Raw genomic sequence first — 24,768 nt, 5'->3', positions numbered from 1 at the left:
GATGTTTTGCTGACCTTTGACCTTGTAGAAACAAAGGCCAAAAGCTGGTTTTTGTGTTTCTGCTTTGGACTTTGTTTTTGAGACAAGTAATCATTCCCTGTGTGTAAAATGAGGAGGAACAGGACTGGTATGGTGAAAACACTAGCAGAGACTCTGCCCAGCTGTCTTTGACAACCTTTTACCAGTTGGTTATGTTTTCATGTCCAATTGTACTGGATAAAAAACATGCTTCATGTCAGGGTTATTTCCATGGGTAAACTTAAAGACTGATTCCATGCATTGGAAGAAAACAGTGATGGGGTTTGCCATTCCACGTTCATGCTTTGCGCCTCATCTTCTGCACTTTGGTGTTCTTTTCTTGACTATTGTAATCCTGTAGGGCCTTTAATGTTACTATGAAGATGAGAGGATGGGATTTCCGTGGAGTAGCTCAGTCTGTTTTATGCATGTGCAAGTGTGTGTGTGTTCGTGTTCATTTACGTGTGCATGCTGGCTCACTGGGATTCCCACTGGGCACTTCACTGGTTTTTAAATGTTTTTGTCTCTGTTGTACAGGTATAAAATCGCTGCATTAACTTGTTCTTACCAAGTGTGTGTGGTACCCTGTGTTTCTAACTGTAATGGGAAATGATGCTGGGACTCCATCTCATTGCTGCTGTTTGACCACTTTCCATCTTCCTTTTTAATTTTTATTTCATGCACATCCATTGATATTTTTTCCTCGGTGACGCAGATGTTTTTGATAGTGCCCTTGAAATACAATATGTGCAATAATGTCCTTGAAGATGCAATACAATGGTTCCACGATGCCAAATTTCAAGTCAAGCACTATCTCTAAGATTAATTACGGAGGCCCTTGTTGTCTTGGGCTTTCAATCATCCTTCCTGCTCTAGCATCATTTGGGTTTTGTTTTGAGGGAGGGCTGGGAAGAAGCTGGTAGTTGGATTCTTTTGATGCTGATGGTGGGGAGTGTAGATATTGTAGTACACTACTAATTGTGTATTTTGTGTCCCAGTATTTGGGTTAAATACTATAATGGAGATTATTACTGAAGCTGGCCCAGTAAGCAATGAAGGTGGGTTCCCTACAGCATGAGCTGTGCATGATATAACAATTTCCAGCATTCCCTATGCCTGACTTTGGGCTACCTTTCTCACTGGGTAACCAGTACCACATGATCTATACTAGTCACCCCCAATGCATTATGCTTTTACATATAGTGACTAATTTGAAGATGGTTCTTGTTGTGGAACTGCATGCAGAGCAGCCAAACTGTTCCTGCCTTTCACCTCCTGCTCCCATTACCATCTTCTCTTTTTCTCTCTGCATTACTCCCATTACTGTTTTCTGCCGATGTGTGATGCTAGAATATGATATATGCTGCTGCTTTTTTGAAGTTTCCATTTTGTTTGAAGTCTGTTATCTGTAATCTGAAGAGGTGTGTTAGCCAACCTTAGCGTTGCTTGTTACTGTCCTGGGATCAGACTGTTTTCCTCCCACCCCTTCCTCTCATCCTGTTTCCTCTCCTGTTTAGGAAACAGACGAGCTCTTGTAGATCAAAAGTCTTCGGTCATTAAGCACAGCCCAACAGTGAAGAGAGAATCTCCATCGCCTCAGGGACGAACTAGCAATTCCAGGTAATATTTTTCATTGCTTTTTGAGTATAAAGTGTTGTTAGAGTGGTCTCATACTTTGTCAGTGTTTCCTCAGAAGCCTAGCTGTTGAAAACTAAATAGTATTTTTCTGTGGCCCTAAGCTTGCATGTATTATTGTCCGAAAAGATTTGGTATGAATGGTCTTACAGTTAATAGCGCACATACGTATTTTTTGTGCTCTGAAATGTATCCTCTTTCTGATGAGATCCAAAAAATTCTAGGTCCCTACTTTAACTCAGTATTTATTCTTTGCAATTGAGTCTGTTCTGAACAAGGTAGTCTAGGCAGCAAAGTTTTAGTGCACCATGTAGGGGATCAGGTGAGTCATATGAAGCAGTTTGATTCTGCAAATTCATGTGAAACGCTTTTCTCAGCCTTGGGAAGGGACTCAGGATGGTGCAAGTAAACATTACCTGACCTGTGCCTGTGCTTTCTCCTCCCTTTCTTATGTAGCAATCATGGGTAGAGTGAAATTTACTTTGAGCTACTGGGGTTGGGGAGACAAGCAAGAACAATAACTGCAGTTCAGACTGGGGAGTGCAGCAGGTTGCACAGGAGTTCCCTTCTTCTTACCATTCCCTCCCCTGTGGCAAAACAAGCTGAAGCAGTACACCTGCCAAGGCTGCTGCAGTAGTGCTATTGGTAGTGCTGCACTTCCTCTTTCAAGGAAAGCCTACAGGTCAGACAAGGTGGCTGTGGGAGAAGGTTGTGGCATAGAGGATTCCTATGGATTCTGAGGAGTGCTGTGAAGGTGAGAAGTAGAGTGGTAGCTAGAGGGACTAGAGGAAAATCTGATTACGGCTTATTATAGGAAATAACGGACAAAATAAAATAATTGATACTACACCTATAGAACAGAGCTTGGGCTGTGTGCAGTTACGTTAGCAGCGGGCATAGCTAGATTTGAACTTCTTTTCTTGTAAGCTTAGCTTTGATAGGAAGTGCATTTCTGTGTGTGTCCTGGCCATACCTCTCTTCCTATGCAAGCCAAGGTAAGCAGAGGGCTAACTTTTGCCTGCTTCCCCTTAAATCCATCAGTGAGAATCAGCAGTTCCTGAAGGAGGTGGTACACAATGTTCTCGATGGGCAAGGTGTTGGCTGGCTGAACATGAAGAGAGTCCGACGGCTGCTGGAGAGCGAGCAGCTTCGTGTCTTTGTACTAAGCAAGCTGAATCGCACGATCCAGTCAGAAGAAGATGCTCGACAGGATGTCATACAGGATGTGGTCAGTGCTGAACTCAGCAGGGTCCTCATACCTAGTGTCTGCTGCAGCTCATTTCATAGAAAGTTTTTGTTAAAGTGCCTCCTAAAAGCTGATGTTACAGCAGTACTGGAATTTATGTTCTTGAATTACTTTCTCACTTCTGAAATAGCGACACCAATGGGATTTTCATTGCAGGAGATCAGCCGCAAGGTTTATAAAGGCATGCTGGACTTGCTGAAGTGCACCGTGTTGAGCCTGGAGCAGTCATATGCAAATGCTGGCCTGGGAGGCATGGCCAGTGTTTTTGGCCTGCTAGAGATAGCACATACTCACTATTACAACAAAGGTAAGAAAAGTGATTATGAGAATACGGTGTTTATGAACCAAACAAGATCCTTATTGTGAAGGTAGCTGTTTTGTGACTCCTGGTATTTCAGGGGTTTTACGACACTTTCAAAATAGGTGAGAACTGTACCATTGTTACTGAAACCTTACAAAGCTTGAAACCGTTCTCTTGCACACATGTAACTGGACCAAAGCAAAATAATGGCCATGCTGATATGTGATTGAAAATGGAAACTATGCAGCAAGATACAAAACCTGGGACTTTCACAGATGAATTGGAAATTCTGAGAGTGGGGACCTTCAGCTAACACTGTCCCAACCACAGTCTTGGAAAGTTATTGCAGACAACCTGAATAGGGAGGGAGCTATTTCTAATGTGGAACCATATGAGACTTATATCTCACCAACCACCTTGCATTACACGATGATTCTTATATCACAAAGTACTCTTGGAGAGGAAAGTCCGAAAATACCTCTTTATTTTTCAGCTTTTTCTTAAAATATGATCCTTAATGCAAAATAAGAAAATGCATGCATAAGGAAAAAGAGCAAAAGATGACAAAAAGTTACCTCTCTGCTTAATATCTGACTCAGCTGTAATCTCAAATGATGAAAAGCTATTTATTTCATTGTAGCCCAGGAGTAACATCTACTGAACGCTTTATGGTTGGTGTTCTGGGTGGCTTGCATCAGGGGTTTTATGAGTTGGCTTAGATGCCCTGTGGGTTACAGGTGTTCATTCCCAATCGTTGTTAGAATGCTGAGGAAGGTAAGGAAGGCTGTGCTAGTGTAACAGTCCTGCATGTGGGGAATAGGCTGATCTTGGTAATTACAAGACTTTTAGTCTGACACTGATCCTAAGCAAAATTAGAGTGGCTGATGTAAAACTCCATGGTTGTAGAGTGAAGTCTTGCTAATGTGATGCCAGATACCATAATTTGGTTGTAAGTAGAGTCTACTCAGTAAATTAATTGTGATCACAATAGACAAAATTTGATAAAAACTTTTAAAGCCTTGATACATCTTTGAAGGACTTCTCTATTGCATGACATCTTGATTTATACTCAAATTTTAGCTGTTTACTATGTTTTACCTGTTTTCAATGAGTTGATCTAGGTATTTATAGAAATTTTTTATAGAGATTAGTGCTTATCTTAATGTTACTTAACATATAGTAGTGATCTAGTAATCCTAAAATTGTTCAGTTTGCATATGATGCATGCTATTTGAACAGGACATGATGGGTATAGGTTATTTGTCTAGAGGAAGCTGAATCTTAATAAAGCATGGTTGTGATTAATTTATTTTAATATAATTAAGGACTAAGGACTTGTGTTTAGAAACAAGGACAGTTGGCAATAATAGCAGGACTGGGAACTATGTCCTAGGAAGCAGTGTCTCTGAAAATGGCAGCTATGTGTGAACTTCCCACTGTTTACTGAGTCTGTAAAAACTGGAGAAGGGGACACTGTGTAAACCTGGGAATATAGATTTGGGATGCAGCTATTACATTGTCTCTGGATATGTCACTAACAAGACCCACAGCTGAGGTAGTGCTTCCAGTTCTGATCATCACATCTTGAAAAATTGAGGAGGTTTCTGGAAAGACCTACAAGGAATTGGGAAAACACTTTTGCTCTGAAAGGTGGAGGTGTTCAGTCTGTTGAATGTTAGATGTTGATTGTTTTCAGTTATCTAAATGGAAAGGTGTTGCTGATAGCAGAATTTTTAATCTACTGGACAAAGGTATCACGAGGTCTAGTGGTAGTGACAAATTTAGATATTAGGATATGAAATTTTGACTATTAGCCTCATCAGCTATTGGAACAGTTTGTGTAGGATTGCAGGAGGTTCTTTATGGAAAACCTAATTTTAATTATTCTATTCTGAAAGTTTTGCTGTAATTCAGACTGTGGAGTTTGATACAGAGAAATAATCCAAACTGCCTTTGGGGACATATGATTATAGGAAGTCTTGGAGAATGATAGAAGAGCTATAGCTGATAGTTTTTTTGGGGTTTTTTCCTAACTGAAGTTTCATTTAGTGTTACCCATCAAAGATGATTGTATTTGTCATCTTTTCACTGCAAGAGGAGCTTCCTTATATTCTAGAAGTGATATTCTTGGTAGTTTAGGCAGAGTTGTTTAATTTTGCACAACTCAGCAGAGGAGATACTACAGTTACTGTGTTAAAGAAGATTCCTAGGTTTCAAATATACAGGAAGAAGATAATTTGAGTCTCCCAAAAACAGCACTCTGGCTTTCTCCTCTGCTGTTTCCACCAGTGTGTCAGACTATCTGCAAGCCATGGTGACCTATGGGAACAAATGTGGGACTGAGCTGTTTCAGTGCCAGGCTTAATGATTTAGGTGAGACCATCTGTCTCATCTTCCTTTTCCTGCTCTCATTTCCTTTTTCATTATGTTTTTTTCTTTTTTTTTTTTCCCCCAACACTTCGTTTTTTTTCTTTAAAGAACCAGAAAAGAGAAAACGAAGTCCAACGGATGGATCTGTCACTCCAGTTGGCAAGGATCCTGCATCATCCCCAAGAGTGGAGCCAAAACCTGCAATGCAGCTGCCGGTACCTCAGCTGATGCCAAAGGCACCAAGCCCTGCAGGCAAAGGGCCAAGGGAGTTTGACACAAGGAGTCTAAAGGAAGAAAATTTTATTGCTTCCATTGGTGTGTATTGAGGTGCATGTGAAGTGCAGGAGGAACTTCTATTTTGGCATTAGGTTCTATTTGCATTCTCTCCATTTTGACACACTACATTGCTGCTGTAACATGCTTCATTTACACTTTGGATCACAAGGAACAATCATATGTGTTTTCACTCTACTCTTGGATAAACTATTCAGGGCAGTTTTCTCCCAGAAGCTTTCTAATCTTAATTGTTTCTGAATTTCATTACGCTTTAGACAACTTAATTTTTTGCTCTGTGATTGATGTTTTCAAGCAACAGGAAATAGCAAAAGGGAAACAGGGCCAGCAGGACTTTGGAAAGGGCAACTGTGGAAGGAGCTACATGAAACAAAAGTTTTCTAATCATTGCTGACTACCTGTGGATTATCTAGATTGCATCCTGATAGAAGTGGGACCCAGGATCTGCTGACTATTAATAATAAAAACCGCCAAAAAGATTTTAGTTGTAGTGTTACAGTTTTAGTGAGCAGGACTGATGGATCTTCCTTCTATGCAATAGCAAATAGAATGCGTGTCCTTCTAAACAGCATCTGCTAGGCTGGTCACTGGAAATTTTCCCAGCCTAATTTCTTAGCGGGTATAGCTTTTCTCTATGTCTGGGAAAAAGTTAGAGGTAGGCTTTAAACTGTTTTACCTAAAAAGGGCTTTACAAATTTTTTTTGGGGGGGGGGGGGAGAAAAAAAGAAAAAAAATATTTTGGTTGGATCCAACCTGCTGTGGATTGTAAACAAGAGGAAAGTACCATCAGCATATGAGAGAAATTCTTTGTCAACTCCAAAAATATGTCATGTTAGATTTTAGCCATTGCTTCTTATAGCCTGTTCAAAATAACTTTTTAGTGGAATCATTGTAGGAAAGATTAATCTTCTGGAAGCAGCCTGCTACTGTGAGGCTGTACCTGCAGTATGTCGCATAAGACAGGGGAATGTGCGTATTGGGCAGTTATGTGGCAGGAGTGCAGGCATTCATTTTTATACCCACATAATAGCTGCAGGCTGAATGGTGTCGAGTCCTGAACTGATACTGAGCCCCTCTGACTTGATTTGCTTTTTTGTTTCAAGAGGTAATACATGGAGGTGGTTGCTCAGAAACTAGTCTTACACTCTATTTGAAAATCTGTCAGGGAGCTAAGAGAGATTCAGATTTCTAGCATTTCAGTTTAGTGGTTTGGTTCACTCTGGGTACTTAATTTCTTTTCTGTAGAAAGGAGAAAAAGGAAAGTATGCTTCTGACACAACTAAGAATAAAACAGATGCTACACCAGCGTTCTTTTAAAGAACGAAGAGAGATCTTTTGTTTGGATTGCTGAGACTGCTCCTTTCTGTCAAATAAATTTAAAACCTCATAGAAATGGAAATCTTAGAGATCAGACAGTCCGTGTTTGTGAAGCATTGTAAGAAATGCTTTTCAAAAGAAGTGCTACTTAATATGTTATGTTAACTACTGTTGCCAGAATATTAGCCTTAAACAATTCACAGTGTTCAAGGACAGGCAACAGGTAAATTCTTATTGGTGGTTCTGATGCTCTAATGATTTCCACTTGTCTTTTATGGAACTAAGTTACAAGAAGGATATGGTTTCACCAAAACTGATCAAAGTTCGAAAGACTTCAATGTTTTTTCTGAAGCCTTTTTTTCTAACTGGTTTTGTCTGTCACAAAGAACCATGAACTAGTATGCAAGTCAGTCTTTAAGGAATTGCTGTAAAAAAACCGTAGTGTCCATGTTCATCTGACTTTTGAGATCTAGAAGTAAAGAGATTTTCTCTTGTGTTGCAGGAAGATAATTTAAAGTTGCTTGGCTATTATACTTCCTTTATGTTCTGTTACGGAAGCTTCAGTATAAGACAATACTTTGGATATACAGGACCAGAGTTAGTCATGGCTGGGCTGAAATTCCTTCTGTATTGAAATGCAGACTTTCTCATTCAAACTAACTTATTTAGGGAAGAAGCATTTGGTAAACATTTACATGTTGCTGAAATAACGAAGTGTTTGTAAGTAATTCCATTTAAACATGAGAAAAAATGTTTGTATGTGAAGGTGATCCAACACTGGAACAGGTTGCCTGAAAAGGTTGTGGATTCTCCATCTGTGGAGATAGTGAACACCTGACTGGACATGATCCTGCAGCAGCCTGCTCTAGTTGATCCTGCTTTGAGCAGGGAGATTTGACTAGATGATCTCTAGAGGTCCCTTGGAACCTCAGCAGTTCCTTGATTCTATGAAGTTTGGAAGGTGCTTACAGTCTCAGTTTGCAGATATGTAAATGAAACTCTCAATGAATCTGTTGGTGTTGTATGGACAAAATACAAATTGGGCTGCTAACCTTTTGACCTAGTTACAAGAGAAAATACTAGAATGAAAAGTAAGTCATCAGCATGATGGAGTAAAATCACGTACGGCACTGTTTGCAATAGCCAGACATAAAGTGTGTGTTAGTGTGGCAATTAAACTGCATCTCTGAGATCTAGAGGTATGGTAGCTGAATGTGTGCAGTCGTCTTGTACTACAGGAACAACGGCCAGGAGGTTCACAGAGTCTTCCAAAGTTCAGGGTGGATGTGATCCTGCTTGACCCCCTTTTCTTCTTCGCTTTTCAGAAAGTTTATGGTTTCTTGTGTACCTCTCAAGTATGTAGGATGCTCCCTTGTAACAGGAAAGGCTGTTGGTATTCAAAATTCTTATTTCTGAGGTGAAGAGTGATGGATTTTTATCAGTTGAGGATTGATCTTTGCTGTGCTCTAATACCTAATTGCTTAGCTAGGAAATTCATTGTGAAGATGATGCTTCTGATACTTTGTTTCCTAAAAGATCACCAATTATTTGCTTACTTCTGGAGTTCTTCCAGGTCATCACCTGTAGTGTTGGCCTTTTTGTTAGGACACTGGTGGCTTTAAAGTTGGTAGTTAATAGTTTCCCCTTTTATGTTAGTGGTTAGTTTGGTCTTATTGCATACTTGCAGTAACTGTTAATGAAAATGTCAGTACTTACTGAAGTTTCCATTACTACTTTTTAAATAATTGTTTAATGCTGGCAGATCACTTTTATTTTGACAGTTTTTTGAAACAGAAAAGATTGTGCTACCTACTTTGTCTGCATCAGATCCTTTCTGGACCTGCTGTCCTGTTTAGTTCAGGCTCATGTAACAAAGTCATAGGCATAGTATTTTATGCCCCTTAAGTTTATTTGAGGTTTTCCTTTTCTTTGACAAAGCAGTTGAGAGTAAAATCTAGGCTGTTTTTATGTGCTAGGATACACTCTACTCTGAGTTAACAGGCAAGTCAGCTAGAAGTAATTTAACGGCAGGTATTGTAGCTTTCAGCCTGGTGGTTTTTAAAGCCAAGCCATATGGACTGAGCACTTAAGAGGCCAGATGTTTTAAAAGCCCTTTAACAAACAAATTCAGTGCCTCTTTAAGCGATTGTTATCTGTGTCAGTGTGTGCTCAGCTAGATAAGCCTATAGGATGCTGTTTGGATCCATAAGCAATTTTATCCTATCCATCTGTGTACTTACGAAAGTTGAAGGAACATCCATCAATCATGAAGCAGATACAGAAATCGGTTGGCTAGCAGCTGTCTTTCTAGCTTTTTCTCCCTTGCTACATTTGCCTTGCTCCTGATACATTTAATGATAATACTTTGGAGCCTTCCTCCACAATCATAACACTATCCTTTTTTAATTTTTTTTTTCTAGTAGACATTTTGCTAAACAGAACTTTTTTAGAGCCTGTCTTGCCCTAATTTCTGCCATTTGCAGGGTGGGATGGGTTTCTGACACACTTCAAGTGGCCTTTTAGTTGCTCAACAAGTTTCCTTGAAGAGCAGTAGAAGAACATTGTACTTCTTTTTCCTTCTCTTTGCCTTTGCTGCTTTTCTAAGAGTATCTTTCTCTGTAGCATTCCCAGCTTTAACCGTGCTAGTGAGAGGGGACAGTGCCCAGCATTCAGAGTCAGTTCAGCGAGTCAGTTCAGCATGTCAGCTTGTAATGTTTCCTTTGGCCAACAGGCCAGCACCTGGAATCATCTGATGTTTCTGAGCAGAAAAGATGACTGCATTTCAGAGTGTTGAAGAATGTGAGTGATAGAAAAGTGCAAGTGCCTCATCGCTATCTCGTCTCAGGGCTAAGCTTCAAATGAAGAGAGTGCATGCAGACTTCAGACTTTTTTCCTTTTCTCTGCATTGTATCCTGTTACGGAATTCCTTGACTTGGAGTGCTGTGACCTAATTTGAATTTTGGAAGCTGGCATTAAGCATGACTGATATCTTGCTCATTTTCTTCTTCTTCCTTGTTTTCCATTCTTTATAACCTGATAGGAAGTAGTGGATGCAGAGAAGTTCAGCTTTTTGCATGTAGGACTGGTTGATAGGCAGAGCCAAGCATTTATTGAGAATGCTCTCAGGTCAAAAATAACTTGTTGTACTTGTAAACTTTGTGATAATTTTTAAGATATAATATCGGTTAAATATTGTGTTAAGCTACAGTTTTCATTTTCTTGGAATTGCTGCTGCTGGTTTTGCGCCTTTTCCTTTCAATGATATAAACTAGAGACATTAAAACGTTTCTGTTAATTAGAGCTTCTGTGATGCTTACATTCTGGAGGAATAAATATCTGACAATCTTAAAGGCCTTTCTCAGGAAAGGTGATTATAATTGCATTATATGTGTTCATAATAGCTGTTTTTCCTTAGTTGGTTCACTGTATGAAGTCATCTCTAACATTTGAATTCTGTAAATGAGAGATGATACAGTGCTCGATTCCTAACATTGATTTCTTGTAAAATGGTGTAATTAACCCTTCACTCAGTAGGTGTCGTAAATTTCTGCCTTTTTTTTTTTTTTTTTTTTTGAGATGAAGGGGTGGGGGTTTTGTTTCAAATTTTCTTCCCCGTTTTCACCTGTCTCACCAGCCGCTGACTCTTTCTCTTTCTCTCCTGCTTTCAATGCATCTTGGGTAGAATTGTGGAACAAGCACCAGGAAGTGAAAAAGCAAAAATCTTTGGAAAAAACGAGTAAGGAAATTAAAAAACGTAGAAACTGACTCCTCCAGCCTCCCCATAACTGCCAACTCCCCACATGCAGAGTGAGCTTCCATCTCTGGCACACAGTTTTTATGCCCGCAAGAACAAAGGTCTATCAAGAAAGCCTGCATTATAGAGGAGACCCAACAGATCAGTTTGCCTTGGGGAATTTGTGTTCAAATGTCTCTTTTTTTTTTTTTTTTTTTCCTTTTGTTTTTTCCTCCCCTGAATGTTGCCTTCTTCAAAGAAGGGGAAGCAGATATCCTGCATCCTTACCGTATCAGAAATATATATGGAAGGATTTTAAGATATTCCATCTCCTTTCTTAAAAGTTAAAGACCAGTTTTGCTTAACAAGTCCTTGACATGAATATATTGATTGATTGAATGTTACTGGAATGAAGAATTCTCTGTTCTTTCAAGCCGTGGGATGGCAAATTTTGTTACCTGGCATCAACCATGAACAGTTTATGACCACAGTCAGTCTGCAACAAGAAATACATTTGAGGGGGAGAGAGAAGGTGTATGTGAAGAATTGTATTTAGTGATGGCTGTTAGAGAATAGCCTCATAATAAGAAATCAACCTGATTTTGTTTTTTATATCCCATGTTAAAGGAGGAGTGAAATAGTCTGAGGCTGTTTGCAGAGTCTAAACAGTAGTCTAAATCTACACAAATCTTAACATCTATTGAAATATGATATCGAATAAAATATTGAATATATATTATCTGCAGGTGTAGTACAAGGTTTTGCTCTTTTGGTTGTCACTGTTGTAAATAGGGACATGACATAAGGACAATAGCTAGTTTATAATAACCATGATGTGGTAGGTGTTTCCTAACCATAAGTGTAGTTTCTACCTGGCAGAGCTGATGCCCCTTTTACGGACTGAAGGTTGGGGAGGATTAATAGCTAAGATAAATGGGTGAAAATTCTTGACATTCTGACTAGGCCTTGATTTGCTACATTACTTTTAGGCTCCTCAGTTAAATACTTCAGTTAAGTATAAGCGAGCATCTGGAGTTAGTTCAGAGAGAATGGGGCAAATGGGGCACCTCTGCAGTACAGCTTGCTACATTTAAGATCTGAATTGCTTTCTGCTGAGGTAGGAGTGTGTGAGACAGACACGTAGTACATGCACACACCTACTCTCCCAAACTGGGCCTTTCAGGTAGGTGCCTACATTGGGAGGGATAAATTGAGGTTTTGGTGGTTTATGTGTATTAGACATACAGCTCCATAAAGAAGGGAAGGGGAGGTTAGTAAGTGCCTGTAAATTGATAGTGACAACAATGTGATTGTGGTTATTGTGCTCCTTAAACTCAGTTACCAGTATTGCCCACAGCCTTCAAAATACCTGAACTGCTTCAGTCAGTTTCATTTGCTTTAAAAGTCAAATTGCCAGAAATATATCTGAATTATGTGTCGGGACAGGGAACTCTTAAATTGCTTAAAACACACAGCTGAAGTTTAGTATTCTTGCTGTAGTAATGAGATATAAAACTTTTTGCTGCATCGTTATTCAGAACTAGAAATGGTGGCCGTTTGAATGGGTGGAAATAGACCTCTAGAAGTGAGCAGTGTATATTTCGGTGTAAAATAAGATTCCAGATTCTTAGAAAGGATATTTTTAGTTATTTTTCTTTTTTGTAAATTTTGTTCATACTTTCTCTTTGTTAGAATCTTTGATGATTTGATTTACAGTAACTAAAGCATATGGATTTAGAGGCAGAATACTATAACAATGAAGAACACTTTCTGTAAAACACTTCAAATGGAGAATTGATGGTTGAGTAGTAAGCTAGTATGGTCTGCACAGCCCGCTTATGGCTTTGCTGTTCATGAGTTTACATACCATCTCAAACTCACTCCCACAAATCTTTGTATATTATCCTTCTCTCTCTCTCTCCTCCCTTCCCTTTTTCTTTCCTTTTCGCTGTCTTACCCTCTCTAATATTACATATAATACAAACATGTTCATAATTCCCAGGTTGTTGTGATCAGTGGTTATAAGAGATAGTGACATTGTTTACTTAGAGATACTGGATATAGTCATGGGTATATAATACAAATATTCCAGCTGCTGATCATGTCTTCCTGTAACTGAATAGTTGGCAGATATGGATATGGCAGAAGTGTTGCATTCAGTCTCTTCCCCTTTCTGAGAGTAGTGACATTCTGTGTACAGTCTATAACACATTCTTTTCTTGCCTCGTTATTTACCTCGTTCAGTGCTTATCCAAATTTCTTTTCAGGCTCTACCTCTCCATCATTGTCTTTTCCTTCTGCCATCCCATCAGAGGACAATAGATGATATGATTCTAGAACTGCATGGGAAATTGAACATAAAGTTCTTTATCCTTTTTTTCCCCTTTTTTGTTTTCGGATCGGCAGGTTAATGAATGCATGACATAAGGCTTGCTGATTCCCTCTCTCACTACTGACCTATGTGATTGCCAACTCTGGAGAGCCATTTGTTAATGTAATCGGGGAATGTTGTGAAGTACAGCATCATACAAGCTTCTTCCTTGAAATTCTTACTGATGTAACACCAATTGTCGCTGTTTATGTTCTTGTCATGTGTTGCCTGATTTTTGTCTAGATAGTTGCTGCAGGCAACCTAACAAACTCAGTCCAAGACTTTGAGCAAATTAGCTGTTCAAAAAAGGATTCTCACTTTAAGTAAAAAAGTATCCTTTATTTTACCAAGAATAAAGGAAGTGGCTTCCTAGAGTTGAATGGCAACTGCTCTGCATGTGTTACTGTAACTGGAAGCTACTTGACCTTTGTCTGTCCTCTTTTCTCTCTTGAATGGCTAACAAAGGTACTGTTTAGTGATAGTCACTCCTGGACTATGCCTTTGGAGTATTTGAAATTCAGACTAACTTTTGAAGAACGGCAGATGTGTCTTGCTGGCCTTGTTGTTTACAGTACCAAGGAATAAAAAAATCAAAGGAATGAGAAAGCAAATTTGTTTTCTTGGTACTGTTCCTGCTTTCAGTCTGTCATCTGCTTTCTGCCATACTGTTTTTTCTTGGTACAGTAATGATTTCCTTTTTCCTTTGTTCAGGGCCAGAAGCTGTGAAACACTTTGATTTGGGAGAAACGGATGAGAAAAAATCCCAAATCAGTGCAGACAGTGGCCTCAGTTTGGCCTCAGGTTCTCAGGTCAGTGGCTCCTATGCTTGCTTGCTTTATGGGATAAGAGAGAGGATTCTTCTATTCACTACTTAATTGGGGGAAGACTTCTAGGGTTTGAGTATTCTTGAAAGGCTCATTCAGTAACATTTCTTCCCCCTTCCTGTAGGGGACTGAGTTCTTTGCGAACTCCTCAATTGTATGACCCCGTGATCTTTTTGACATGCAGGCAGTAGTTTCTATTTGGCTGGCTAAATAAACCAAAGAAGTGTAAGGTGTGTGATTCAAGACCCTGAAGGAATGGGAAGTGATGTTCTCTCCTTATGATAAAAACTAACGTGACTTTTCTTCCTGTCCTTTATATGTTTTGATTGCAGAAGAGTGATTTCGACTCTATTCCCAGTGGAGGACCAGCAGTTATGGTCCGAAGTACAAGCCAGGATTCTGAAGTTAGCACAGTGGTAGGATACCCCCAAAGTGAAATCTTGATGTGATTCACTGCTTGCTAAAGTGGGGGAGGGCATTTCGTGCCTACATTTTGTGTGGTATGGCTGCATATCGTCACACATGCATAATGTATGTCTATGAGTTCTCTCTCCAGAGCCTCTGAGTGGGTGGCAAGCGTGTGTGTCTGACAGAACATACGTAGTGCTTTATTAGCAGACTGCATCCTTCATATATGGTGCTTGTTGCTGTTACATATTCCTACATATTGGTGTATTTATGGAACTGGTGGATTGCAATAATTTTATAAATATGCCTTAGCTGTGTATAATCCATCTATAAAGAAGTTTAAAAATGAAACCTGAGAGCAAAAAAGGCAGATTGTTTGATGCATTAAAAACAAGAAAAAACTTTCTGATGTATTACCTTAAAGCACCTGAATCATATCAAAATATGTCTGCTTGCTTTCCAATCAACTACAGGGCCTAGAGGGAAAAGGTAGCAGGAATGCATTCAGTAAAAAAAGAATGAGCCTTCTCCCTACTGCATATTATCTGATATGGCATATTCCAGGGACAAAACTCAAGGAACTTTCCTTTTTGTTGTTGGTGGTTTTTTTTCTTCTCTAAACTGTGCATAACTCTGAATATCTGCCTTTCCATGACCTTTTCCCAGCCTGTAACAAGAATAATACTCTGATTGTCTTTCTCTAATGGACCCAGAAATTGTATTCTATGGGATACTGCCCCAGATAGAAGAGGGGTCTAGAAGAGCTGGTTGATATTCAAGTATCTCCTCCTCCAAGCTCAAGAAAGGTCCATCCCGACAAGTAGGAAACCAAGCAAAGGCAGCAGGAGGCCTGCATGGATGAGCAAAGAGCTCCTAACTGAACTCAGTCATAAAAAGGAAGTATACAAGAGGTGGAAGCAGGGGCAGGTGACCCAGGAGGAGTATACATTTGCTGTCTCATCTTGCAGGGATAGGGTTAGGAAAGCCAATATGGACACGGAGTTGAATCTGACAAGGAATGTGAATGGAAACAGGAGAGGATTCTACAAGTACGTAAGCAGCAAGAGAAAGGACTAGGGAGAACATGGGCCTGCTGCTGAATGGGACAGGGGAACTGATGACAGATGGAAAAGACTGAAGTACTTGGGGCATTCTTTGCCTCAGTCTTTACCAGTAAAACTGGCCTTCAGGAATCCCAGGCCCCTGAGACCAGAGGATGAGTCTTGAACAAGAAAGACTTACCCTTGGTGGAGGATGACCAGGCTAGGGAGCACTTCAACGAACTGCATATATGTAAATCCATGGTTCCTGAGGAGCTGCAGCCTCAAGCGCTGAGGGAGCTGGCTGATGCCGTTGCGAGGCCGCTCTCAATTCTCTGAACAGTCAGGTGATTAGGAGAGGTTCCTGAAGACTGGAAGGCAGCAAATACCACTCTTATCTTCAAGAGGGGCAAGAAGAAAGATCAGGGGAGCTACAGGCTGGTCAGCCTCACCTCAGTCCTTGGGAAAGGTGATGGAGAAAATCTTCCTGGAAAACGTTTCCAAACACATGAAGGACAAGAGGGTGAATGGGACTAGTCATCATGGATTTACAAAGGGGTAGGCATGCTTAACCAACCTGATAGCTTTCTACAATGAGATGACTAGCTTGATGGATGAGGGGAGAGCAGCAGATGTTGTTTACCTCAACTTCTGTAAGGCTTTTGACACTGTCTCCTGTAACATAGACAAGCTGACAAGAGTATGGGTTAGGTAAGTGGACAGTGATGTGGACCGAAAACTAGCTGAACAACTGGGCCCAGAGGGTTGTGATCAGTGGCACAAAGTCCAGCTGGAGACAAGTCACTAGTGGTGTACCCCTGGGGTCAGTACTGGGGCCAGTACTGTTCAACATCTTCACTGATGACCTAAATGACGGTACAGAGCAAATTCGCAGATGATACAAAAGTGGGAGGAGTGACCGACACACCAGATGGTTGTGCCACCATTCAGAGGGGCCTCAACAGGCTGGAGAACTGGGCACACGAGGAATCTATGAAGCCCAACAAGGGGAAAACACCAAGTCCTACATCTGGGGAGGAATAACCCCAGGCACCAGTACATGCTGGGGGCTGACCAGCTGGAAAGCAGCTTTGTTGGGAAGGACCCTGGGATCCTGGTGGACAGCAAGCTGACCATGAGCCAGCAATGCACCCTTGTGGCAGAAAAGGCCAATGGTATTCTGGGCTGTATTAGGAAGAGCATTGTCAGCAGGTCGAGGGAGGTGATCCTTCCGCTTTACTGAGCACCGGTGAGGCTGCATCTGGAGTATTATGTCCAGTTCTGGGCTCCCCAGTACAAGAAGGATAAGGATTTGCTGGAGTGAGTCCATCTCAGGGCCTTGAAGACAATTAAGGGACTGGAGCATCTTTCATGAGAGAGACTGAGAGAGCTGGGACTCTTCAGCCTGGAGAAGAGAAGGCTCAGGGGGGATCTTATCAATGGGTATAAATACCTGATGGGAGGGAATGAAGGCAAGGGAGCCAGAGTCTTATCAGTAGTACCCACTGGCAGGACAAGAGGTAGTCAACACAAAAATTAAAGCACAGGAAATTCCATCTGAACACAAGAAAACACTTTTAGTTTGAGGGTGGTCAAACACTGGAGCAGTTTGCCAAGAGAGGTTGTGGATTCTCCATCTGTGGAGATTTTAAAAACCTGACTGGACATGGTCCTCAGCAACGTACTCTAGCTGACCCTGCTTCAGCAGGGGGGCTTGTCTATAGATGATCTTAACAGATCCCTTCCAACCTAAACAGTTCGGTGATTTTTCTGAAGGGCTTTTTGAGTGTCTTTTCATCTTTTTCTGTGGAGTAGGATTTGATGAAAAGATAATGTTACTGAAGGAGAAAAGGCAAATGTGGCCTTCAGTTGTACTGCTTCTTATTTGGTGCCTTAAGAAGAAACATTTTACAACTTTTCTCTCCATGGTGTCTTTGTCTATTGAAAGTAACAGCTTTATTTTTCTCCACAGGTTAGTAACAGTTCCGGAGAGACATTAGGAGCAGACAGTGACTTGAGTAGCAATGCTGGTGATGGCCCGAGTGTGGAAAATGGTGGCAATTTGACAGGATCCAGAGGCACTGTGTCAGACAGTGAAATTGAGACAAACTCTGCTACTAGCTCTATCTTTGTAAGGGCATTGCAGACTTCCCTTTTTTATTTTTCTTTTTTTTTTAAAAATTAAATCTTGTACAGTATCATTTCAATGTGTGTGCATGTGTGGAAGAGGATCTCTGATGCTGTTCTAAGGGTTAATCAGTGATGACTTACAATATTAAAATATTAAAGATGCAATTTTGTATGGATCCACGTACCTTTCTTCATTTCCTGTGCAATACATGGTTCTTTGAGAGTAGTAGATTTACATCTCGCACCATGTTACAGGCTCTAGCAATATTTAATTCCCCCTCATTCAATATTTCTCTCAACCAAATGGACATTTAATTGCCCTTCAGAGGCAAAACAACATTGAAGGGCATTGTTTGACCTTACCTAATTGAGAGGAATGGATTCCCCTGTTTCTTAGGAGCAGCTGTTTGATACAGCAAAGGGATGACCCATTGTAGGTTTACAGCTGTTCTGTTTCTTTAAAACATTACTTTAATCCTATTTGAAGTGTAATCATAACTTTTAAATATATTTCCTAGTTGGAAGATCTGTATGCAGTAAAATTCAAATGATCTGAGAGCACTTCTTGTTCATTTTGTTTTTTAAAGTCCTTGATTATAATATACATCTTACCAAGAAAATAATTATATACTTGATTTGGCTAAATCAAGCTGTCAGCCAAATATGAAAACAACTTGCAATGCCTTAAGATTGGTCTCACTGTGTTCATTATTTTATAATCCTGATGAGATCGTAAAAGCCTTTATAGGGCTTCTACTTCTAATTTTAAGCAACAAACAAAATCATTGTGCTTCATTGCAGATTTCTTCTAAAAGCATGAAAATGATGTAACCACGTCCGCTTATTTAGCTGCAAGAGGGTGTCTTCTCAGTTACTAAAGAGTTACTTTTTTTTTTTAAGTTTTCTGCTTTTTTCTACTTGATTAATGAAACTAAATGTAATTTTAAGAACCCTTGCAACAGATTTAGAACAAAGATGATGGGTGTACGTGATGTACGATGAATGTCAAGTATCGCATCATAGTTTACCTGGTGGTAGAGAAATAGATGGGCCAGCTTTATTATCATAGTTCCTGCTGGTTGATAGTCCCAGCACACAGTTCTTCAGACCAGATGATATGTAATCATTTATTTAACGTCATACCTTTATGAATAGTAAATGAAAGAAAAACCTGTAAAGTCTGAATGTGAGATAGAGCTCAGGTAATCTTATTCTGCTTGTGAATACTCGTTTTCTGCGTAGTCCTGAGAATGCTGCATATTTCTTCCTCCGTTCCTCACAATCTGTACAATGACAGTGATATTCAGCTATTTCCTAAACAGTGGGAAAGATTTACTATTAGAATTTGGGCAAACTTACTGCATAAGCATGAAATATGGGGGATGACAGAAGAGGTTTAACTGTTCTTTCCTTTAGTCTGGGATTTGCATTTTTTGTTTTGTCTCAGTTTTCCTTCAGGGGAAGCATTTTGCTTCCTCTGTGTTTTGATTTCTCTCTCTGTCTCTCTTTGTTTTTCCTTTGTCTGACTCTGGACTTTTAAGTGTATTACCTTGCTCTTTGAACAGAGTAATTTTTTTGTTTTGTGAACATTTGTGGGAGAAGTGTCTGTGAAGTATAGCTTGCAAACTGCATCTGTTAAGTACAACAGTGGACTGCAAGAAACAGCCCTGCAGGGTGCAGAGTTAAATTGTCTGACACCTCTTGTATTATTTTCAGGCGAAGTCTCACAACCTGAAGCAGAGTGTGAAGGATAGCAAAGGCAGTACTCCAGGGAGAGGTCCAGAGGACGGGAACCAACGTGTCTATCTCTATGAAGGACTTTTGGGTAAACTATTTTTTTTGCAGGGAGGGGAGGAGGGGATCTCTTAGACTGAAGTTCAGGTGGAGTCATGTCTGGGGCAGACTGGAATTTTTACATTCCCAGAGACTCTTTAACCTCTTACTGTTGCCCATACTGGTAGAATAGGGTGGCGCATCAGGCTGTTCAGAGTAAAGCCAAAGATCTGCTGGGGAGATTGAATAAGAGTAAGAGGAGATGGGTGTGAGTGGTGTAGTTTGCATAAAATGTAGTTTGTCCAAGTCTCTTGCTGTTCTTGAATATGAATTCTTTAAACTGTTGGAAAAAGAGGAGAAGGAACTTACCTAGCTATGCATAGAAGACTAAAATGTATCCCTGATCTTGAAAAAAGATCCTTCAGCTTAAGTCATTGAACAGAGGGCTACTAAACTCAGAATACTAATGGCCTTCGAGTGTATCCTTGAATTAGGAGTATATTGACTTTTTTGAAATGTATTTCATCTGGACTTGCTGTTAATCAAGAGCTCTCTCTTCCTGTGTTTTTCATCCTTTCCATTTATCGTTCCTACCTGCTTGGAATGGTGCAGGTAGGGATAAAGGATCTGTCTGGGACCAGTTAGAGGATGCTGCAATGGAAACCTTCTCTATGAGTAATAATCTTATCTTTCCACTTCTCTGTGTGTTTGCCATGATCTGTGTTTGTGTGAGATATTCCTGTCTCTTTCGGGCAGTGTTAACAGTATATGGAAGAAGATACACTCCTTAAAGAATAGAGATGAGAGGTACTTTTGTGTAAGGGTTTGAAAAGATTATGCCATGAATTAGAATGAGATACATGTCTTCTCTTTTACACTTTTCTTCAGTTGTGATATTGCTTGTCATTTAAAAGTAACTTTTTTTTTTAATATGGATTAATTGTGTGTTGGCTTATGGTATTTTCAAGGAGTGGGAAGGAACAGGGAGTAAATGGAATAAATGCTCAATTTTTGTATACATTGCATAGGCAAAGAGCGTTCAACTTTGTGGGACCAGATGCAGTTCTGGGAAGATGCTTTTTTGGATGCTGTGATGTTAGAGAGAGAAGGAATGGGGATGGACCAGGGACCTCAGGAGATGATTGACAGGTAAAGTTCATTAGTAGACCTCTTTCCTTCTCATTGTTTCACCTGGGGCTGAAATACTAAAAACCCATTTTTTTTTACTGCTGAACATGCTATTGTCACTTTGTAAACCTTGTTACTATACCTGACTGTTCCAAAGTGAGCCTTTTGTCTCTGTGCTGGCCAGTATCTCCTGATACTGAAATACTATCTTCAGTTGTGATATATATGGGTTTTTTAACTCTTGTGAAGAGGTGGTATTTCCAGAGAAATGGGTAATGTAAGCGTAATCACAGTATGAATAGATGGAATAGACTAGATCAGTAATAAAGCAAGAGATTTCTGTGGCAAGATGACTGTATTCTGGAATAAAGGAAGATACCAGTGTGTTGACATAACGTGAAAGAATTAAATGTCTTCAGAAACTGCATTTTAAGCCTTCTCAAAATGCTAAGTTACTTACAGGTGTTTTTACTTTACAGTTTGTAGTTAAAAGAAACAAACAAAAGAACCACGAGGGAACCACTCTCTAGAAATATCTGCGTGGTTGCTTAAAGCTAGACTACTTATAAGATGTCAGTCTTCGCTACCTGCTTGCTTTATTCCCCCCCGCCCCCAGCTCTGTTAATATCTGATCATTCTCTGCTCTGTCTACCACCTGCAGTTGTACCACCAACACCCATGCTATCATGTAACATGGGATCTGGTAGCCAAAATAAGAACCAGTTTGTGGGGTGCTCGTTTGAAAACGATTTCTTTTTCCACAGACTACCTACCTTACTGGAAAAAGAGAGTGCCTGTGCAGTTTACTTCTGCCTTGCAGCTACATTTAAGCTCTAAAGGCAGGTAGCTCTTGTACTGAGTTACACATCCCTCTTCTGGCAGTTACAATTGTCATGGAGCTGCGACTGCAGAAAAGAGGAAATGGATAAGCCCAGTGGACCACTGAGAACTTTCCCACTGAGCAGATGTTATTTACTTCAACTAGTTAATAATTAATGGAAATGTTTAATTAGTGATCACAGTGTTTTACTGGAAAATGCCCATTTGGCTTAGTGTTTTTGGAGGTTTTATTTGCCATACGCTTTACAAATAGTGATCTGTCCTCTGCCAGTGCTTTAGTGAACTGGATGAAGTATGCCTGTGAGTCTGCTTCAGATCTAGCTCTTCTTGCAGGTATCTTTCTCTGGGAGAACATGATCGAAAGCGTTTGGAGGATGATGAGGACCGCTTGTTGGCTACACTGCTGCATAATATGATTGCTTATATGCTTATGATAAAGGTGACTTTTTTCTTTTTCTTTTTAATAGATCCCTGCTCAGATTTAAGCAGTATATTTTGTTGGTGTTGTCTTGAAACCATACATGTCTGTTCACAGAGCTCAGAACAGTGAAGTATAAAAGAATGTTATAAAACATCTCCTAATCTTAATGAAAAAATTGCTTCAGTACCTGGAGATTCTTTGAGATATGTTGTCTGAGTTTATGCAGTTTTGTGCCATGGGTATGCATGTACATTGCCATTTACAATAGAAATTTACTGTTTCTATTAGTATCTTTAGAGGACATTCTTATTTTTAAGAGTACTGGTTATAAATTAAGTAGAGAGCATCTTCTAATCTGATTTCCTCACAGCTGCAAATTCCAAACGTGGGCAGATTGTGAATATACACATCAATAACTTAATATGAAATTTGCCGTTACTAGTAAGCAACCCTTTTTTTCCCCCTCATTTAATGGGCTGTCTATATGCACCTTAATGCGCAATATCTTTCTTTTGGTCTGAATAATTTCTTAGATAGTCCAGATCCTCCCTCAGTGTCACTGGAAAATCAGTCTTCTAAAATTTTTGTCATGTTTAGAACCAGCTTAGGTGCATGGTTTTACCTGTAACAGATTTGATGCACTGTGCTGTCCAGTGCAACAGCTTGACAGTAAGAATAGCTGTACACAAGTGATAGTTTGATAGTTTTCACTGTTTAAATGAGGAGGTGAGACATTATTCCATAGATAAAGAATGTCTGATACCCAACCAGCGGAAGAAGTTATTGTATGTAGGTTTGTTTTTTTTTTTTTTGGGGGGGGGGGAGTGGTGAAAGAAAGAAGGTATTGATTTTTCCTGACATAAAACTTACCTTCACATTCCATTTAAGATGGGATTTGAGTATATTTGGAATGAGTTTATTTCAGAAGACGACTGTGGGATTTGGCCATTAGGACATGCATTGCTGCAATACTTAAAGTAGAAGTAATAATAACCAGCGCAGTTACTTTCATCACAGGATGCAAAAGAGGAGAGCAAATAATATTGATTTCAAAAGGCTATCTCATGACAGATGTTGATAGAGTTAGTTCCAGAGGGGAAGAGTGTCTTTTGGTGCGGTGAAAATAATCAGATCCCCAAGAAAACAGTTTCCTGAGGGAAAGGGATAAGGAGGCAAACAGGGTATTATGCCTTTGAAAATGCTATCACTCTGGGCCTATGGGTTATAGATGAAAAGGGAATACAGGGGATCTGAGAGTTGTGATAAAAATATTGTTTCTTTCATTGCATCTTCAGAGATGCTCAAGAGTGAGGATGGGATGAAGGACTGGGCAAAAGAAGGGTTGTTGTGGGGTGTTGGGTTTTTTTCGTTATTGTTGTGGTTACTTTTTTTCTGCCCTGATTATCAGTTTGGGGATAAAAGGTGGTGGATCTAGAATTTGGTATATATTATTTGTATATAGGATTTTTTTCAAGCAGTTAGAGTGAAGGCTTTAAGAGACTAAAGACTGTACCAAGGTATCTCATCTTAGGGCAGCTTCTAGTAGAAACTGCAAAGTTGTAAGGCCTTCTATTACTAGAGAGGTAAATTATTCTGAGCTATCAAGGGAAGCATAATCCTCCAAACCCAACACCTTGGTATTTTAATTTATATTCTTGTTTTGGGATAGCAGAGCCTAGTATTTTTTACCTAAAAAAATTCTTGAAAAATACAATGCTTTCTTTCAAGTGCAAAGAATTCTTGTCAAAGGAAGGAAGCAGGTCGAGTTTGTTTTGTATGCTCCATAGCACTAAGGTCATAATCACAATACGTTTAAAAAGAATCTCCAATCTAGCTTGAAGTTGGTGCTCAAGCATGAGTGTACCGTCTTGAAGCCTTTAGTATCAATGGCAGGCATTCATAATAGCCTTTTGAAATGGCACCTGCGGCCATTTTGCTTCTGAGCTTCTCTGTAGTTCATCTTCAGGAGGAACCTGCTGCTGTTTGACGACTATCTGGAAATGTTTGTTAGACCCCTGGCCTAGTGACCAGGATACAGATCATGAAAGAGTGAGAATCCTGAAAGATATCATGCCTTTGTGTTAATATTTCTTGTGTTGAGGGCTCCACAGTTGACTAAACCAACTCTTTGCAGAGGAAGAGGTGGAGAAGCTAGCCTGGCAGATGAGACCCATCACATAAGTGGCAACATGGAGAACTGAGAATACCAAACTGATGTCAGTAGTTGGAAGCGGAGGGTAGTGGAATCACTGCTCTGTTGTGCAAGAGTAGGCAGGAAATCTGTTGTGCACAGTATCACTTGCCCAGTAGCTGGGAAGTGGTGTATGTGCAACTTCTGCTTGTATTCCTGGGCTAAAGAGGCCCTAGCATGACTGAGCTGGAGATCAGTTGTTTTGCTGTCTTAGCAATGGAAACCAAGATATGTTGATTTTGGGAGACAGGAGATGCCGCCTGTGAATAGAGGAGAGTATGTAACTGTATTTATATCTGTTTTCTAGGTGAACAAGAATGATATTAGGAAAAAGGTGCGTCGTCTAATGGGAAAATCGCATATTGGATTGGTGCACAGCCAGCAAATAAATGATATTCTAGACAAACTTGCCAATCTGGTAAGTAAAACAGTGATGAGTGATGTACCTGTGGGAGCTACAGCAGAGGAAAAAAATTGTCTGAAAATTCTTCTATAAATGCTCTGCAACACTGATTTAAAAATATTAAAAATAATTAAATTGAATTATTAAACATTGCCTTCACATGTATAGAATAAAGACTGTGATTGTATGACCCTGTTTATAATATTATAATGTTATGCAGTTATCAATTAGAACTGCAGTACAAATACATATACACGACACTTCAGTACCACAGTTCTATGCAACCCTAATGTCTTCTTAATATCACTTGCGGGAACCTTTATTC

The 24,768-nt window shown here is 39.8% G+C and overlaps 1 protein-coding gene across 2 annotated transcripts in view; it reads left to right on the top strand.

The window, feature by feature from the left end:
* The window catches only part of MADD (MAP kinase activating death domain), a 64,126-nt gene that overhangs the window by 20,795 nt on the left and 18,563 nt on the right, over positions 1-24,768 (top strand). For both annotated transcript variants that reach the window (XM_019471616.1, XM_019471615.1), the window contains exons 16-28: positions 1,017-1,076; positions 1,536-1,638; positions 2,695-2,881; positions 3,056-3,206; positions 5,679-5,885; positions 13,997-14,094; positions 14,442-14,525; positions 17,530-17,688; positions 19,404-19,512; positions 20,073-20,135; positions 20,489-20,609; positions 21,762-21,867; positions 24,348-24,458. In XM_019471616.1, the coding sequence (XP_019327161.1) occupies positions 1,017-1,076; positions 1,536-1,638; positions 2,695-2,881; positions 3,056-3,206; positions 5,679-5,885; positions 13,997-14,094; positions 14,442-14,525; positions 17,530-17,688; positions 19,404-19,512; positions 20,073-20,135; positions 20,489-20,609; positions 21,762-21,867; positions 24,348-24,458 (1,559 nt within the window). The remainder of the gene's footprint in view (positions 1-1,016; positions 1,077-1,535; positions 1,639-2,694; positions 2,882-3,055; positions 3,207-5,678; positions 5,886-13,996; positions 14,095-14,441; positions 14,526-17,529; positions 17,689-19,403; positions 19,513-20,072; positions 20,136-20,488; positions 20,610-21,761; positions 21,868-24,347; positions 24,459-24,768) is intronic.

Source organism: Aptenodytes forsteri, unplaced genomic scaffold (assembly GCF_000699145.1).
Source record: "Aptenodytes forsteri isolate BGI_AS27 unplaced genomic scaffold, ASM69914v1 Scaffold146, whole genome shotgun sequence".
Lineage (NCBI taxonomy): Eukaryota > Metazoa > Chordata > Aves > Sphenisciformes > Spheniscidae > Aptenodytes > Aptenodytes forsteri.
The sequence above is the reverse complement of the archived record's forward strand: the minus strand, read 5'-3'. Positions and strand labels throughout refer to the sequence as shown.